Raw genomic sequence first — 18,023 nt, 5'->3', positions numbered from 1 at the left:
TAACCTGTCTCCTCAAGAAGATCAAACACATTTTTCTGCTGCGAGAGAGAGATACCTCTAGTAGAATGGGTAACCTCAATGCCAAGAAAGTATCTATGACGTCCCAGATCTTTGGTTGAGAACTCTTTCTGCAAGAATGTCTTCAGTTTGTGTATCTCCGCTGAATCACTGCCTGTAATGATAATGTCATCAACATACACTATCAATAGAACACAACGAGCACCCGACTGATAACTGAAGACTGAGTGATCAACAGCACATTGCTTCATGCCAAAGCGCATGATAACATCACTAAACCGGCCAAACCAAGCTCTAGGGACTGCTTCAGGCCATATATAGATCGCCGCAACCGACACGCTGAGGAGGACATCTCCCCCTGAGCAACATACCCAGGAGGTTGCTCCATATACACCTCCTCAATAAGCTCTCCATGTAAGAAGACATTCTTCACATCTAACTGATGTAGGGGCCAGCCGTTGTTAGCTGCAAGTGAGAGGAGAACCCTGACATATGGTATTTTGGCAACCAGGGAAAATGTCTCATGGTAATCAACTCCAAAGGTTTGAGTATAACCTTTGGCAACTAGGCGCGCCTTAAGGCGCTCAATTGGCCTGTCAGGTAAGTGTTTGACGGCATAATCTCAGCGGCAACCGACGGACCGAGCTCCAGGGGGAGGGGGAACCAAATCCCATATATGATTGGCCTGAAGGGCCTCCATCTCAAGGTCCATAGCCGTACGCCAACCAGGATGATCAAGAGCTGCTGGCAAGGACTGTGGCACAGAAACATAAGACAAAGAAGATACAAAACTCCGAAACAGGGGTCAGAGTCATAGGAAACAACTGAGGAAATAGGATGAACAGTACTATGAGAACGAGTACGCGAGGCAATGGGAGAAACTGCAGGTACCTGAGAAGAGGTAGTTGTGATCTCCGGCTGAGATGTCGATGGCGCAGGAGGAGGCTGATGGGCTGTAGACTTCGACTTGCGTTGATATGTCGTCGTAGGAGCTGGAGGAGGAGCCTTTGGAGCCTGTAATGAAAAGGAGGGCTCATAAACAGTGCTAGATGGAGGAACCGGCAAAGGAGGAGCCGAGGAAGGACTCAGGGACCGGCAAAGGAGGAGACGAGAAAGGAGAAGGTATGGGGTCTGGAAGAGCTAGACGAGGAAGCGGAATGTCTGAATCAAGAACTGCGGGACGATCCTCATGAGGAGTGATAAAGTAAGACTCAGACTCAAAAAAGGTGATATCAGCAGAGACAAATGACCTACGTAAGCGAGGACTGTAACACCGATAACCTTTCTGGGTCCAAGAATACTCAAGAAAGATATATCGCTCAGCGCGAGGCTCCAATATATCTAATCCAGGGCTGAGGTTGTGGACAAAGCACACACAACCAAAGACCTGAGTGGTGAGAGGAAAAAGGGTCATGCTGGGGATGTAACGGGCGAATGGGGATGAACCACCAAGGACAGAGGAAGGAAGCCTATTGGCAAGGAAGCAGGCTGTAAGGAGTGCATCACCCCAATAGGTCTTAGGGACCCGCATTTGAATGAGAAGAGTGCGGGTCCCATCCAGTAAAGATCTCAACCTACGTTCTGCCACACCATTTTGTTGGGAGGTGTGAGCACATGAAGATTGGTGGATGATGCCACGAGTAGAGAGAAATTCTTGGAAGCTATTAGATTGTGAAAAGTACTCGAGCGTTATTAGTGTGCAAACATTTGATTGAACGACCAAATTGATTTGTAACCTCGGCATGAAAGGTGTGAAAGGCAGAGAAAACCGCTAAGCGGTCTTTAAGCAGATAAAGCCAAGTCATGCGAGAAAAGTCATCAATGAAGACAATGAAATATCGGTATCCAAAAAGAGAGGTAGTCCGCCCGGGACCCCATACATCAGAGTGTACTAACTTGAAAGGCTGCGAGACTCTACTAACAAGTCTAGGAGGAAACGGCACACGACGGTGTTTGCCAAGCTCACAGGCCTCACACTGAAACGACTGAATGGGGGTAGGAACAATGGAGGTCCGCTGTAGACGCTCGAGGCAAGGATGACCAAGGTGACAGTGCCATTGATAGGCATCGATGGAGCTGTGCAAAACAGTATTGGAAGGGCCACAGTCGAGATGATAAAGCCCATCCACCTCACGTCCCGAACCAATCGTTTTTCCACTCGAGAGATCCTGAAACAAACAATAAGATGGATAAAATGAGACAGAGCAATGAAGATGTTTGGTAAGCTGACTAACTGAAAATAGGCTAAAAGGGGACTTGGGAACAAATAAGACAGAGGATAAGGTAAGGCCAGGGCGTGGAGAAATACTGCCAATACCAGTGATAGGAGTAGTACTCCCATCAGCAAGAGTAATGGTCTGCGAGGATAGGGGTCGAATGGAACTCAGAGATGAAAAAGTACCTGTCACATGGTTCAATGCCCCGGAATCAGTGATCCAGGAGTTGGAGCTAGAAAGAAAAGAGGCAAGGAAACTACTTGGCTGGGCAAAGACGGCACTTTGCGGGTAACGGGATAATCGAAGGCGTTGGAACTCATCATAGTTACCGCGAGAGACAAAGAAGCCCTCAGAAGGGGCGGCTGTACTGTGCTGTGAGGAGGAAGCCAATATAGCTGAAGGAGCAGAAGCCAAATGGTGTACATAGTGAACGATGCTAGGTTCAGGAGGCTGATGGAGCTCGGGATGAAGAGCATAACAAGTGTCAAGATAAGGTCTCTCCCGCCGATAATGAGAGCAATATGGATGGGGACGACTACCAGTAAGATCCCGGCCACCAACACGTACACTACGGCGACGACCACGGCCAAAGGTACTGCCACCACGAGTAGCACGATCACTAGTGCTATAGGCAGCAATAGTAGAGCCATCAAAGGAATCAGAATGAGTAGAGGCGCTAACGAGGCACCACTCAGCGTTCGAATAGTCCTCCATGAGAGAGGGCACTTAATGAGGTGGGAATGAACCATCCATCAATGAAGAAGAGCTAGGTAAAGAGGAAGCTGAAGATAATATAGAGGGACGAACCGAGAAGGTCAGGCTAAGAGAGGGATCCGCAATAAATGAAGGATCCATGAAGAGAAAGGCAGAAGAAGGAGCTCAAGCACTACGACTGTAGAGCCCGAAAGGACGATGGGCCACTAGATGAGCCAAGAGAGAATACCGCTGCTTCGATGACAACCACTACAACCGAGAGAGGCGAGAGGCATGATAAGGCCTCGAAGAGAGAAAGAAATAAATATACAAAGAAATCGGAGCCGCTGAAAGAGTTATAGGGATTAAAATGTTTAGGCCATGAAGGAAGGGACAAAAAGAAAGGAAAAAGGAAGAAAATGAGAAGATGACTAGGGTTTTAGAATATGTAGGGCTTCAAATGGTGGAGGTTGGGTTGGAGGAGGTTGTGGTGGCGGTGGCGGTGGAGGAGGTGGAGGGTGGTGGTGGTAGTGGTGGAACTGTAGCAGTACTGTAGCGGGTACATTAACGGGTTACTGCAGCAGGGAGTGGAGGAGAGGAGATGGGAGAGGAGATGGGAGGAGGAAGGGGGGAGGAGATGGGAGAGGAGATGGGAGGAGGAAGGGGGCTTGCAAGGTGGTCCTTAGGACCTCAAACCCTAGGGCTCTGATACCATGTTTGAAGCCACCAAAGAGGGAGAAAGAAAGAGGAAGAAGAGAAAGAGTGAGTTAGGGATCCTCCCCCTCACTTATGTATTTATAGGAAAGAGAACATACAAAAGACTATTATGCCCTTATGGCTACAATACACACCCACACACACTTCTAACAGAGAGTCTTAAGGATCTATACCAAGACATAATAGAGGCTGGTTACACGGTTTTTGAAGCCTTGCAATGGCCATAGATCACCATCCCCCCGATCAATGTCGAGAAGCTCTCGTGAATATGAACCAATTTCAGGAAGCAGAGGAGAAAGATCACCAGAACTTCCTTCGAGCCGCCGTCGACAAGCAGGAAATTGGCCTGAGGATCACCGAGTCAACTGGACTTGTGTATCCTGATTCCTGCGGGTATTACAATTTTGGATCACGTACCAGATGCCGCAGGTGCTCTAGAGACAGAGAAAAGGAGATGGAAAAGGGAGAGAGAGATGGACCAAGAATGGAGAAGGGAGAGACCTCTATTTTACCGGCATGGAAATCCTGGGGAAATTCCTAGAAATTGAAGTGGCGGGTAAAGTAGTGGAAGACCGTAAAAAGGAGCTCAAAAAATGCTTGATTGGGAGTATGAAAACCGATTCCTGGGACCTTGAAGAAATTTGACAGTGGGCTATTAAAGAATGGCACCTACCACTACTATCAAAACCACTGGTCATTAATAATCAGGAGGTGCTATTTAGATTTGATTCTGAGCAACAAGCACCGAGGATCCTACGTAAAGGAGGTGAAACCCTGGGGCCCAATATATCCTCCGTGTTTTCTTGGAACCCAGCGACACATTCTGGAGCCAAAATGGTATGCCTCAGATTCTATGATATCCCTCTCCATGCTTGATCATTATCAACTGTTGAAGCTCTTTGGGTACACGACCAAAGTGCAATTATCACGTAACCATGATTACTTTGTGGCCTTTGCCTAAGTAAAAGTCATAACAAATCTTTCCTAGTTCAAGTAAAATGCATGCCAGAGGCAGAGAATGAGGAAACATCCTCTCAATCATCTGGCCAAGTGGGAAATAAAATTACTGGTCTTCTTCCTCCGGTGCCGAAGAAAGGCCTAGCTCGGGGGGGGGGGGGGGGGGGTGGATTCTGACAGATTGAGGCAAGAACCGTTGGTTCAAAATTCAAAATTCAAATTTCCACCTAACCCTTGGGCAGCTGAGACCTCACTAGCTGGATCTCTTAAGCCAAGGATGGAGCCTATCAAGCATGCATCATTAAATGCGATATCCCCTATAGATCCTGATTAGGAGCTCCAATTCTGTGGCGGTCTCAATCGATCCTTGGCAAAACGTCAGTCACATGCTGCTCCCAATCATAAGGGAGGTAAGGACCATAGGCTAGGATTAGCCTGGAAAAAGGCGAGGGTTGTCTTTAAAAAGACCTTGCGTAATCGAGACCCTAGAAAATCTGTGGCCAGATATTCTATCTGGAAATACATAAATGAACGGAAATCAAGATTCTATGAAAACACAGTTTCCCATTTTATATGTCTCGATAAATCCAAAGTTCCGTACCCTCCAAGAGAAGGTTGGAAAATCGGGTACAAGTCTCACAAAAACCGATGGAGGAGAAGCGCATCAATCAGAAAAAGCCGAAAAAGGAAACACTTCGTTTCGAATATAATTAAAATGATAGACGACTTTGACAAGTCAGAGATTGCTTGGCACTTAGAAGATGAGGAAGGAAGGAGTTAGTATTATAGAGGAAGGGACCATCAAAAAAGAAATCGGGGTCAAAAGCATGGAAAACTTCACATTGGGTCCCCATGGAGAAGTGAAATTGCAAAGGAATTCAAGAAATTCCAGCTCTAAAAAATTATGCTGGAAACAGTGGCCTTTGAAGGTGGACCTTCAGAACGGCCGCTTCAGGAAAACGAAGGCAGTGTCCTTCCGTCCAGTGAAAAGCATGGGAAGGAATCTAAGGATTGGTCGGTGGCCAATCAGGCACAAAAAAGAGGGAAAGGAGAAGGAGATAATCCCACCGGATGAAGGTTCTAAGACAGTGAAAGATTCAATGGAAGTGGAGATTAGGGGTAAAATTAAGTCTTGTTTGGAGAGGGGCGGGGGCTTATGTCAGTAGAAAGGGGGTCGGATTCTACTGGGGATGAGTCTTCCGAAGTGGAAAGAGGAACTTCATCTGATTCAGAGGAAAGAATATCCTCTGATGAGTTCGAAAAGTTGGCTCACTTGGGAGATCATTTGGGAATAGGATATCGGGATAATATAGAAGAAGCAAAGAAGATGTTCCAAGATATAGAAAAAAGGGACTAAAAAAAAAAAAGGGAAGGAAAGACCCCGGGTAGAGGTAAAAGGGAACTCAATGCTCTCAAAAGCTAGAGACCCTAGGAACGTGTTGGGTTCGGATGAACGATAATCAGTAGAGTTAGTTGGTCTTTCTGCTTGTTGTTTTTTGGGAGCCCTTGAGGAAGATAATCTATAGTGTAGGAACTGTAGACGCTGGGACACAAAGCACCTGAGTCCCATGGGCAGCTCCAATGCTGGTTAACTTTGTTTATTACTTCTGTAATCTGTAAAGTCAAATGTAAAGATGTTTGTTGAATTCCAGGATGAAAGAGGAAAATTCTCTTGGGTGTTTCATACTATGTATATCTAGTGGGACCACTGGTCCCTATTGTATCTTTGCTAGTATGAATATATTTACCCTTTTTCAAAAAAAAAAAGAAATGCTGCTCAGCTATGTGAAACCTTTTTTCTACTAGACCGGCCTTATTTCTCTCAATACTCCCATTCACTTTATATTTTACAGTGTAAACCCACTTGCAACCCACCGCATGCTACACCTTAGGGAGTTCAACTAGATCCCAAGTTCTCTGCTTTTCAAGGTTGTTATTTTGTCAATTATAGCCTCTTTCCACTTGTGATGAGTTAGAACATCTGCAAATATGGTAGATATAGAAATAGACGAAACAAAGGCAAGCTAGACACTAAAATCGGGAGACAATATGGTGGAATACTATGAAATATGATGATTGTGGTGGTCTTCGGAATGGCCTATTTGCTAGATTTGAGACTTCCTTGAGTATAGACCTGCAAAGGTTTGTTGTGAGGAATTTGAGAGACCGAATGATAAACAAGTGGATTATCAACATAATTGGAGGCATGAGAGACTCAAAGAACGTCAAAACAATTGTGTCACCCATAGAAAAACATAGGGAATATTTTCATAAAAGGTGACATATTTAGATACAAACTGCATTCGTGTAACATGACAAAAGCATTTGTATCCTTTATGTAAACTAGGGTAGCTTAAGAAGACACATTTGACCTACTAGGAATCTAGCTTGTTAATAGTTTTACCAAGAACATGCGCAAAGTAGTCACACCTAAAGACTTTTGGCGGGAATGAAAACGGTGGATTATCAAGTTTAGGAATTTGGTACAGATACTTACACTATAAGGCAGGAGTTGACATTCTATTCATCATATAGGATGCAGTTAAATTTGCTTCATCCCATTAGATTTTCGGAATTTTATTCTCAATAAGAAAAGATTGAGTTATTTCAAGAAGGTGTCGATTCTTTTGCTCAGCCACACCATTTTGTTTTGGTGTGTAAGCAAAAGAAAGTTGAGTTTTTATACCATTTTCAAGGAAGTACTCCATAACAAAATGGCATATCCTTATCATTGCTGCTCCACAGCTATCAGATTACTCGATGGGTTATTTGTGGGCCTTGGTCTCCACTCGTTGTGGCACCTGTATGTTATGGTTGTGGACAACCAAAGAAACAGCCCCAATCACCATACATGTGGGTCCTGTGTAGTGTCTGACCGTGATTACACACTAAAATATCTCAATCACAAGATTGCATTTAGCATTTTCTTACGGTAAAACAGATTTATCAATACAAAATGCGGAAATCAAGTGGTTTTCATTTCCTACTAACCTTCACCAGCAACATCCTGCCCTGTTAGTGTAGGATTTGAGTTTCCACCAGTTGGATTGGGAAATTTTCTCTGCAATTTTTTTTTCTGAACCACAAACTGTTTTAAAGTCAAACCATTGGGTGCAGGTCATGTATTTCTCAGAAGGATCTAATTACATGGCAGTTTTCTTATACTAATATAAGTTTTTCGTGCTTGCTAACTATGATCAAACTAGTGAAATGTAGGGTGATCATGATGTTAGTGTCTGATCTGTTTTTTATGTGTTTCTTATCAGGTTATGTGAGGGTGGAGAACTACTGGACCGAATCTTAGCCAAGTAAGATGGCTTGACCCATCTTTTCTTTACTGTTGTCACCGGAGTGCAATTTTTTCCAACTTTTGCTTGTGTATCATCTTTTTAAGGAATGCTAAGCTGAGGGTTGGTTGAAAGTCACCGAAGTGCATTTAAATGCACCTTGGTGACTTTCCACCAATGGGGGCGCCCTTTTATCCTATTTTTGCAAGGGCGCCCTTCAGTCTAGCATTCCTCCATCTTTTTATAGTTATTACAGTGTGCTATGCATTTAAATCATCGTCTGCTGTATCTTCTCTTTGCTTATCTTTATTTTTGATATTTTACTAAATTACAATTTTTTACCGCCTTGAGTTCTTGTGTTTTTTAATATGTATTTTCATGCTTTCCCTTTTCTTTATCTGCTTTTGCACTTGACCATCTCGGTCTTCTCTTTTGAATGAAATTTTGGCCATTCAAAAAAAATTACTAAGTATTGCTCTTGATTCTGCAACTGGCTCCCTTTATTCAGAAAGGGCAGCCGTTATACAGAGAAAGATGCGGCAATTATAGTGCGTCAGATGCTCAAAGTTGCAGCTCAATGTCACTTAAATGGTTTGGTACATCGCGACATGAAACCTGAGGTAATAGCCATATCACAGAAAGATTTTTTAACTTTTGTCATAGAGTTTTGTTTCCCATGTATTGATTACTAGATAATATTATGATGTGTGTTTAATGTGCAGAACTTTCTTTTCAAATCAACAAAAGAGGACTCCCCTCTTAAGGCCACAGATTTTGGCCTGTCAGACTTTATAAAGCCAGGTCTGTAGAACAACCTTTCCTTTTGGTTTTTTGGTTTATATTTCTCTGTTTAATTGGCTCAGGAAAAGAAAGCAAAAATGTGCAATGGTTTTTGGGATGCAAAAGCTTTTCACGACTAGTTATATGCAAGGATATAAATTTTGGTTTCGGTTTCGGACAAAGCCGAAACCGAAATTTTGGCCGGAACCTAAACCGAAATTTCAGCCGAAATACCGAAATTTCAGCCGAAATACCGAAATCTCGAAATTTCGTCCAAATACCGAAATTTCGGCTGAAATTCCGAAATTGTGTAAAAGAAAAAGAAAATTTCATTAATGTACTGAAATTTCGGTAATTTCGGCTGAAATTTTGGAAAAAATACTTAAAAATCACCTTCTTCATGAAAATTTTCTATAGGATTCATTAGCCGATTCCAACTAGTTTGGGACAAAGGCTTAGTTGAGTTGAGTTTGGCCGAAATTTCTGAAATTTGGGACTCTGGCCGAAATTTGGCCGAAATTTTAAACCATGTTTATATGCACGACTGTTGAAAAAATGCCTGCATGATGCAGGGAGGAAGTTCCAAGATATCGTTGGTAGTGCCTATTATGTTGCACCAGAAGTACTGAAACGCAAGTCTGGTCCTGAGTCAGATGTTTGGAGTATAGGTGTGATTACATACATTTTGCTTTGTGGAAAGCGTCCATTCTGGGATAAAACGGAGGATGGGATATTCAAGGAGGTATGGTGCATTCTGACTTTGAGATAAAAAAATCCATGCCATATTTTTTGGCCAATTTTCTAGTGTACTGTTTTCCTGCTTGCTGTAATGGTGCTGCTAATTTGAAATGAAAAAGGAAGCTGAATTAAAGTCTTTTTTGCTCATTTAGGGTGGTAGTTTGTAACAGGGTTCAAAATATTTGTTAGTGTATGTATATGCCGTGCTAATTTGAGTCGCTCTGGTAGTCTCTCTTTGTTATCACAGCAACAAGGGAAGGAGTGTTGGTTTTTGTTCCGTTTCCCGTCTTCTCTCTCTCTGTAAATCTCTCTTTCCCACAGGGAAGGAGTGTTGGTTTTTGTCTCGTTCGTATCAGCCATCGACTATCGATGTCCCTTTTTCCTAGTGTATGTATTTTCTGTAGAGCTCTATGAAAAGCAAGCTGAATTAATGTCTTTTTTGCTAATTTAGAGTGGTAGTTTGTAACAAGGTTCAAAATATTTGATAGTGTATGTATATGCCTATGGGCTTATCCGTCTTTTGTACATAAGTGAGGGGGAGACTCCCAAACTCACAATTTCTTTCTCTCATTCTCTTCCTCAACATGGTATCAGAGTCCAAGGGTTTTGATTCCCTAGGGACCCCCATAGCAGCCCCTCACCCTCCCTCTTCTTTTCTCCCTTCTCCTCTAACCCTAACCATAACCCTAACCCCAACCCAACATCCCACCCCACCCCACCCCACCCCACCCCACCCCAACCCACCCCACCCTCTTCCTTTCCTTTCCCTTCCCTTCTGCCCCTCTTCCCTTTCCCCTAACTCCTCCACTCCCTGCTACAGTAACCTGCCCCACCACCACGCCCTCCCCGCTACAATACCCGCTAAAGTACCCTAAAAAAAAACCATTTCTATACCCTAGAAATCTGCTCCTACAACCTCACTTTCTCTTTGTCTTTCTTCTCATAATGGCTTAAATCTCTTTTACCTATCGTAAAAGGGGCTCTTTTACCTACTTTCGTAAAACGGAGCTCCCTCCCTCCCTCATTCCCTCTCTCTGTTGAATCCCAGAATTGTAGGGATCTCAATAATCAACTTTTGACGCTGACTTGGTTTAGATTTGGTTTATCTAATTTTGTTATTAGCTATTTGTTAAGAGTCCTAGTGTATTAGGGTAATTCCCGAGTTACTGCTAAGTTGTTGTTGGAGTCCTATTGTGTTAGGTAGGATTCTAATCAATAAATGTTAAACGTCTGAAATGAGAAGAAAAACAGAGATTTATTCAACTTGTGTATTCACACAAAAGTCATGGCTCTCCTTAACGAGTCTTTTTAACGGATTATTTTCTTCTTTTTAGCTTTCATCTTGCAGGTACCTATCAGCTGGTATCAGAGCTGTTTGATCTTGGCATGACAAAAAGGAGTCAACCTAAGATCAAATCAGCCATGGAAGAAAGAGTAGAGAAGTTGGAAGAGACTGTTAACAATCTGGCAGAGATGTTTTCCAAGTTTATGGAAAGTCAAAACCAGAAATCTGTTGAGGATGAGGTGTCTCGTGGCAAGGCTACCTCTTCCAACATGGAATTAGGAGGAAATGACGCTTCAAAGTCTGGAACAATGGGAGGATCTGTCCAAACAAGGTTCACCAGACTCGAGTTTCCTCGTTTTGATGGTTTAGAAGATCCTACGGGATGGGTATATCGCACAGAACAATTTTTCCCTTCCATCAAACTGCAGAAGACATGAAGGTACATCTTTCATCATTCCATCTAAAGATCGAAGCACCACAATGGTTCCAATGGTAAGTGAAAGTTCACAAAAATATCGAGTGGAAGGACTTGACGATAGCCTTATGTGTTCGATTTGGGCCTACTGATTTGAAGATTTCGACTCGGCCCTTAGTAAGCTATAGCAGACAAATACGATTAGAGAATATCAGAAGTAGTTCGAAAATTTGGTGGAAGGATGGACTGAGAAGGCCCTGATTAGGACTTTTGTGGGAGGCCATAAGGATGAGTTGGCGGGAGAAGTTCAATTCTTCCGTCCGAAGACATTGAATGAGGCTAATGGGTTGGCGCGGATGATGGAAGAGAAAATCCAGCATGGCCAGATACTTCAAAGTTCAAAAGGGTACAACGACTGTGCATGGGTACCCAACACCAAATCCGAAGGGTCCTCAAAGGCTTACAATAGGTGAGATGAAGGAGAGGCGTTCTAAAGGGTTCTGCTACATTTGTGACGAGCGTTTTGTTCCTGGCCACAAGTGCAAATCCCCCCAATTTCTGTTGCTTGAAGTTCTTTACAATGGTAATGAAGAAGACGAAAGAGTGCGTCCGCCTTGAGGACAAGGCAATTTTCAAGGGGAAGGGAGTGTTGAATCCCTGAATTGTAGGGATCTCAATAATCAACTTTTGATGCTGAATTGGTTTAGATTGGGTTTATCTAGTTTTGATATTAGGTATTTGTTAAGAGTCCTAGTGTATTAGGGTAATTCCTGAGTTACTGCTGAGTTGTTATTGGTGTCCTATTGTGTTAGGATTCTAATCAATAAATGTTAAACGTCTGAAATGAGAAGAGAAGCAGAGATTTATTTAGCTTGTGTATTCACACAGAAGGCATGGCTCTCCTTAACGAGCCTTTTTTACAGATTATTTTCTTCTTTTTAGCTTTCATCTTGCACGTACCTATCACTTTTTAATACACAATCATGGGGAGAAGAACACTAAAAAACAAGATAAAATTCCACTTCCAGGACGAAACCTCTATTTATTTGCATTGAGAAAAAATTACACACCTTACACACAACCTCTCCCTCCTTGTATACTTCATCCCCTGACTATAGCTACTAACTGAATCTTGCTGATTGAACTAACATAATCAACATCTAACTGAACCCTGGCAGCTAATCTTGCCAAATAACTACTTGCTTTTGCTGATTGTTCTAACAGAATTACATATACAAGTAATTTGCTGATTGTTTTAACAATTTACACACGTTACGCAGCAACCTCTCCCCTCCTTGTATTCTTCCTCCCCTGACTCTACCTACTAACTGAATCTTTCTGACTGGACTAACAGAATTAACAGCTAACTGAACCTTTCCAACTAACAACTACTTGCTGATTGTTCTAACAAAATACAGAAAGAACTAATTTACTGTTCTAACATATTAACAAAATTATAGATCTTGCCAACAGACATGTGTCACTTTTTCTTTCTCCATCCCTTTATTTTGCCTATCTCTTTTCCCTTGTTGTCCCTACCCATTCCAAGCCGAGCCTCCCTCCCCTCCTCTTTCTCTCTCCCTCACCCTCACTTCTCCTTTCTGCTTGAGGAGACAGGTTGTCTTGGAGTGAAACTTGCCTCAGTTCCCATGGGAGCAGATGTGAAGTTACTACCTAAAGAGGGAGGCTTGTTAGATGACCCAGACAGATACAGGAGGCTGGTTGGTAAACTTATCTACCTTACAGTCACACGCCCAGATATCTTCCTTTGCTGTTGGTGTTGTCAGCCAACATATGAGTTCACCTCGTACTTCACACTGGGCAGCAGTTCTTCAGATTATTCATTATTTAAAAAGTGCTCCATGTAGAGGGTTGCTATTCAAGAAACATGGACATAAGAAGATAGAAGGGGACACAGATGCAGATTGGGCAGGATCTCCAGCTGATAGGAGATCTACCACAGGATACTACACATTTGTGGGAGGTAACCTTCTGTCATGACAGAGTAAGAAACATGATGTTATCTCCAAATCTAGTGTAGAGGCGGAGTATAGAGCTATGGCACACACAAGTGGAGAGCTCATTTGGTTACGTTCTCTCTTGTCAGAGATCGGTTTCTCCCCATTATCTCCTTCTCAGTTATATTGTGACAACAAGGCAGTGATTCACATTGCCACAAATCCAATCTTTCATGAGAGAACTAAACATATCGAGGTTGATTGCCACTTCATTTGGCACCGGATTGAAAAAGGAGAAATATGCACAGTGTTCACTAGATCGGTGGACCAATTAGCGGATATGTTTACCAAGCCATTGAACAAAGCTAAATTGAGTGATAATTGTAGCAAGCTAGGAATGTTTGACATATACATTTCAGCTTGAGGGGGAGTGTTAGTGTATGTATATGCCTATGGGCATATCCGTCTTTTAAACATTTCTCATTATATTTAAATACACAAGTGAGGGGGAGACTCCCAAACTCACAATTTCTTTCTCTCATTCTCTTCCTCAACAATATTGATATCAGTTAAAGGCTAAACGATACATATCGGCCATATTTGTGACACATATGGCTGTATTTGTTACACATATCGGTCGTATTGGTGATAACTTCTCATGGTCGTGAAGACGGTGAATGCAGAGTTTTGACCACGTTTTTCTCTTCTTTTTTTAATCATTTTGGACATATTTACTTCAACTAAAACCTATGATTTGATAGTTTAACGTTATTTAGATTTGTAATGTGCTAACGGCTGTATCAGCTGCCTGTTTGTCTACTCGTCTTTCAAGGTTTTTTGGCTGCTACTTAAACTAAAAGTGTAGAAAAAATTATTTTAACTAAAAATATCAATAAACATTAAAATTAGGTAAACACTAATATTGATTCAATAAGTAGTAACTCCCATAATAGGAAAAAAATGAAAGTAATAGCAAAGAAGAATAAGTGTACGTGGATCTAGATTCTAGATCAAACATAAAAGAAAGATAAGCAATTTCAAAATCGTGAAAAATGCAAAAAGGTTGATAAAAAATGGGAATATAGATCAATATAAGGATCTAGCTCTCTAAAAATTAAAAAGCATCATATGTTAAATAAAATGGAAACTAAAGATAAAAATAAACAAAAATTTAAAAATAAACAAAAATACAAAAGTAAATAAAATAAAATGAGTCATAACTTGATAGATTGATCTAGCCTAATAGATTTATAAGACAACAAACGGCACACATAAATGTATTGTTAAAAAAATGGATTATCAAGAAAATTTTGAAAACATAAAAATAATGGACCCATTGCTATGTGTATGATGATATGGTCCATGAATTTTATAGCCCATCACAAGTCCGGCCTATTGCCCTTGTCTGGCCCTCTTCGGATGATTCTAGACCTTTGATCAAGCATGATGAAAAGCGGCCCTTAATGATGCCTTTAAGCCATTGATTTCCGTATGCCTCGATCTTGGGAATGAGATTTCTGTTCGGCATCTGACCTGGACACAATGGGCCAAAATTTGATGGCCTAGCAGATAATGCTCCCTATCACCAAATACCTATGACGTGTGCCCTAAGTCATGGTCCTTTTCACTCATCAAGGAGAGATCGTCTTGCTAGTCGATCTCTTATATGAAATAGTACTTATGAGTCCGATTAGTGTATAATTATGTGTATATATCATATTGGTTATATATATAGAGAATTGATTTCAGCACAACCATGTTTTAATAATTGTGCTAACCCATCTTGTCTTTTATTATTTAAAGAGCTGTCAAAGATTATTACAGTTCCCAAAAAGATATCACGAGCCAATTAGAATAGAAAAGACAAGCAGAGTTTGTGCATTTATTAAAACATGGTTGTGCTGATATCATTTCCCTGGTTTTATGTAGAAATTGAGAAATTGAGAAATTGTCTTACATCTGCCACCTTGTATATTTCTCAGAATAAAAATGCCACCTTATATTCTATAGCATGTTAAGAAGCTAGATATGTATATATCTATATCTATATATGCATTTGTCTCTGTGCATACCATAGTAGCTGGAAACTCCTTGGGCAGGTGGGAACTCGTTACCGAAATGCATGAGAAACATATAAGAAACTTATATGAAACACATGAGAAACGTATGGAATACCTGTAGAAAACGACAATCATTTTTTTTTTAAAAAGCACACAAAAAAATTGTGGAATAGACATTAAAAAAGAAAACAACAAAGCATACCGTAATAAAAACTAAAAGTAAGAAATATCCAAATAGAAATATGAACTAAACAAAATTTAAATCTACAAAACCATATTTTCCATGTTTTCCTTGTGTTTCACATGGGTTTTCATTTACGTTTCTCTATCGTTTCTAAAATGTTTCTAATGTGTTTCCTAAGCCGTTTCTCGTACGATTTTTTATTATTTTCACGTTTCTAGTTTCCTCTCTATTTTTTTCTTGCGTTTCTTGTTTCGCTTCCCGAATCCGTTTCCCACCCTGGCAACTATGGGTACGTACAACTTCAACATGTCATGTCTTTAACTTAGACCTATCCTGGAATATTTTATGATTTTTTATTATTAAAATTTAATGTTTGTTGTCGGTTTATCAAGCTCACTCTGACCCATCATGGACTGCAAATTTTTATCATTATAATAATCTTTTACTTTATATTTTTATTAAATAATAAAAGGGTAGACAGGGATGCAAAGGTGGAAATTCATCTGTGGAGTACAGTGTAGTCCAATAGATGTAATCAGAGCAGTTGTTCAATGCTCTGGTCAGAAAATTTTTCAGCTGTCTCATTTGCATGCGTCTTGCTTTGTTAAAGTCTTGTTTATATCATTATAGACCCTCTAATTTTTTTCTCTGTTTTTGGTTTGTAGGTATTAAAGAACAAGCCCGATTTTCGCAGGAAGCCGTGGCCAAGCATAAGTGACAGTGCTAAAGATTTTGTTAACAAGTTATTGGTGAAGGATCCTCGTGCAAGGCTGACTGCCGCACAAGCCCTTTGTATGTGTCTAAATTGGTTCTTTAAAGGATTAAACATTGCAAAGCAACTCGTTTTTGGAAAGTACGATGATCTAAGGAATACATGCTACTAGTAGTTGGATGACTTGCAACAATTGGTCTAGATAAAATTTTGAGTGTGTATATGGATAAACACTGAAACTAACCTATGTCACAAATATCATTCTCGGGAATTTCTCGGCAAGGGAAAATCGTGGGATATATTAATTTTTTTTATTTTTTTCCGGTTTATATTGGGAAAAACGATAAAAATAAAATTATTTACAAAATATATAAATAGATAAAATTTATGAAAAAATATAAAATAAAAATATCAGGATATTATCGTGATATTTTATGATAAAAATGAAAGGTCGATGACATCTTCACCCCCCTTGCAGTACGCATGCGCCCCCCTTTTAGCGTGATTTGACGTCAAAAAGCATTAAAGTTGCCCACTGTTCACGTCAAATCACGTTATAAGGGGGGCCCTGTTCCACCTTTACTCTTATAACTAAAATCTTTTTTACATAATTTACAAATACCCTTTCTTCTAAAACTCCCTAGAATCCTTCTTTTCTTCAATGATAAAGAACTTCCATACTTGTGAAATCCTACCTTTAGATGTTTTAGTAGTAGGAGCTTGACTCCCACTAGTACTACAAGGTCCTTCAGTAGGTTCAGGAGCAATTGGATATTCGGATTCTTGAGTATATGTATCATTATTCCAAGGTTCTACACAAGCCTCCAGTAATTCATCATTTCCCATGATTTCATTTGGTTGAAAATAGTGGTCACTTGAACCGGCCATTTTTATAAAATTACAAAGATGGGCTATAAGTAAATTTTAAAAAATAAATTCTAAATACCTCAACTTTGCTTGAATCGCCCACGGAGTTGTTAAGCGCCTTCTTGAATACTAATTACCGCAAGTTGTTAAGCACCCCGCATGCGTACTGCAAGCGGGGTGAAAATATCATCTCCCAAAATGAAAATGTTGCTATATTTTTAAAAGGGAAGTAATAAATCTACGCTTTTTGATTACTTGGGACACCCAGCAACAGTGTATCAATGACTGCAGAGGGGCTGATGTACTTCACGTCAGAAGGATTCAGAGGGGCTGATTGCCACGTACACTGCTGCTGGGTGTCCCAAGTAATCAAAAGGGGCTGATTTATCACTTTCCTTTAAGTCTCGGGATTATTTCGTGATTTTGTCGTTTTATCAAAATGTCGCGATAAAAACGTGATATTTTGAAAATATCAGAGATATTTTTGACATAGAAACTAACTAGTTTGTGCACTTGCATCTCTATTCTTTTTGTGAACCACATATGTTGCCACTTGCCAATAACATGTTTTAGTTAAGTGAAAGTCAAGTCTTGACTTGTAGTGTTGGAGCACTTTATGGCTGTGGTTCCACTCTTTTAAGTTGCTATAGAGTATCTTCTGATTGATGCTTATTTTTACAGCACATCGATGGGTGAGAGAAGGTGGAGATGCATCAGAAATCCCTATTGATATATCTGTTCTATCCAACATGCGTCAATTTGTTAGATACAGCCGTTTGAAGCAATTTGCACTAAGGGTATACAATTTATGTTTGATTGCAGTTCATTCTGTGAGACGTGAACATGGTTCTGATTATCTTAACTTCTCTTAAGTGGGTCTGGTGTAACTTATATTTAAATAGGTCTTTTTTTAATGGATCTTGTGGATTCTAATTTGTATGTTTCTTGCATTTTGTAAAGGCATTAGCAACTACACTTGACGACGAGGAAATAGCTGATCTCCGTGATCAATTTGATGCAATTGATGTGGATAGAAGTGGCAGTATAAGTCTTGAAGAAATGAGACAAGTATGTCATCCTTCATAATCTCCTTGTGGAACATTGTGATTTTCATATTAATTTATCAATAAGTTATA

The 18,023-nt window shown here is 40.6% G+C and overlaps 1 protein-coding gene across 1 annotated transcript in view; it reads left to right on the top strand.

Annotated features, from left to right (window-relative positions):
• LOC143854087 (calcium-dependent protein kinase 28-like) overlaps window positions 1–18,023 on the top strand; it is a 31,862-nt gene that overhangs the window by 9,889 nt on the left and 3,950 nt on the right. Inside the window, exons 3-9 of the mRNA XM_077363842.1 lie at window positions 7,868–7,909; window positions 8,397–8,508; window positions 8,611–8,689; window positions 9,241–9,410; window positions 15,974–16,100; window positions 17,569–17,684; window positions 17,848–17,955. Of these exons, the coding sequence (XP_077219957.1) occupies window positions 7,868–7,909; window positions 8,397–8,508; window positions 8,611–8,689; window positions 9,241–9,410; window positions 15,974–16,100; window positions 17,569–17,684; window positions 17,848–17,955 (754 nt within the window). The remainder of the gene's footprint in view (window positions 1–7,867; window positions 7,910–8,396; window positions 8,509–8,610; window positions 8,690–9,240; window positions 9,411–15,973; window positions 16,101–17,568; window positions 17,685–17,847; window positions 17,956–18,023) is intronic.

This window comes from Tasmannia lanceolata, unplaced genomic scaffold (assembly GCF_043159265.1).
Source record: "Tasmannia lanceolata isolate RefF3 unplaced genomic scaffold, GAP_Taslan_0.1 ptg000020l, whole genome shotgun sequence".
Taxonomy (NCBI): Eukaryota; Viridiplantae; Streptophyta; class Magnoliopsida; order Canellales; family Winteraceae; genus Tasmannia; species Tasmannia lanceolata.
The sequence above is the reverse complement of the archived record's forward strand: the minus strand, read 5'-3'. Positions and strand labels throughout refer to the sequence as shown.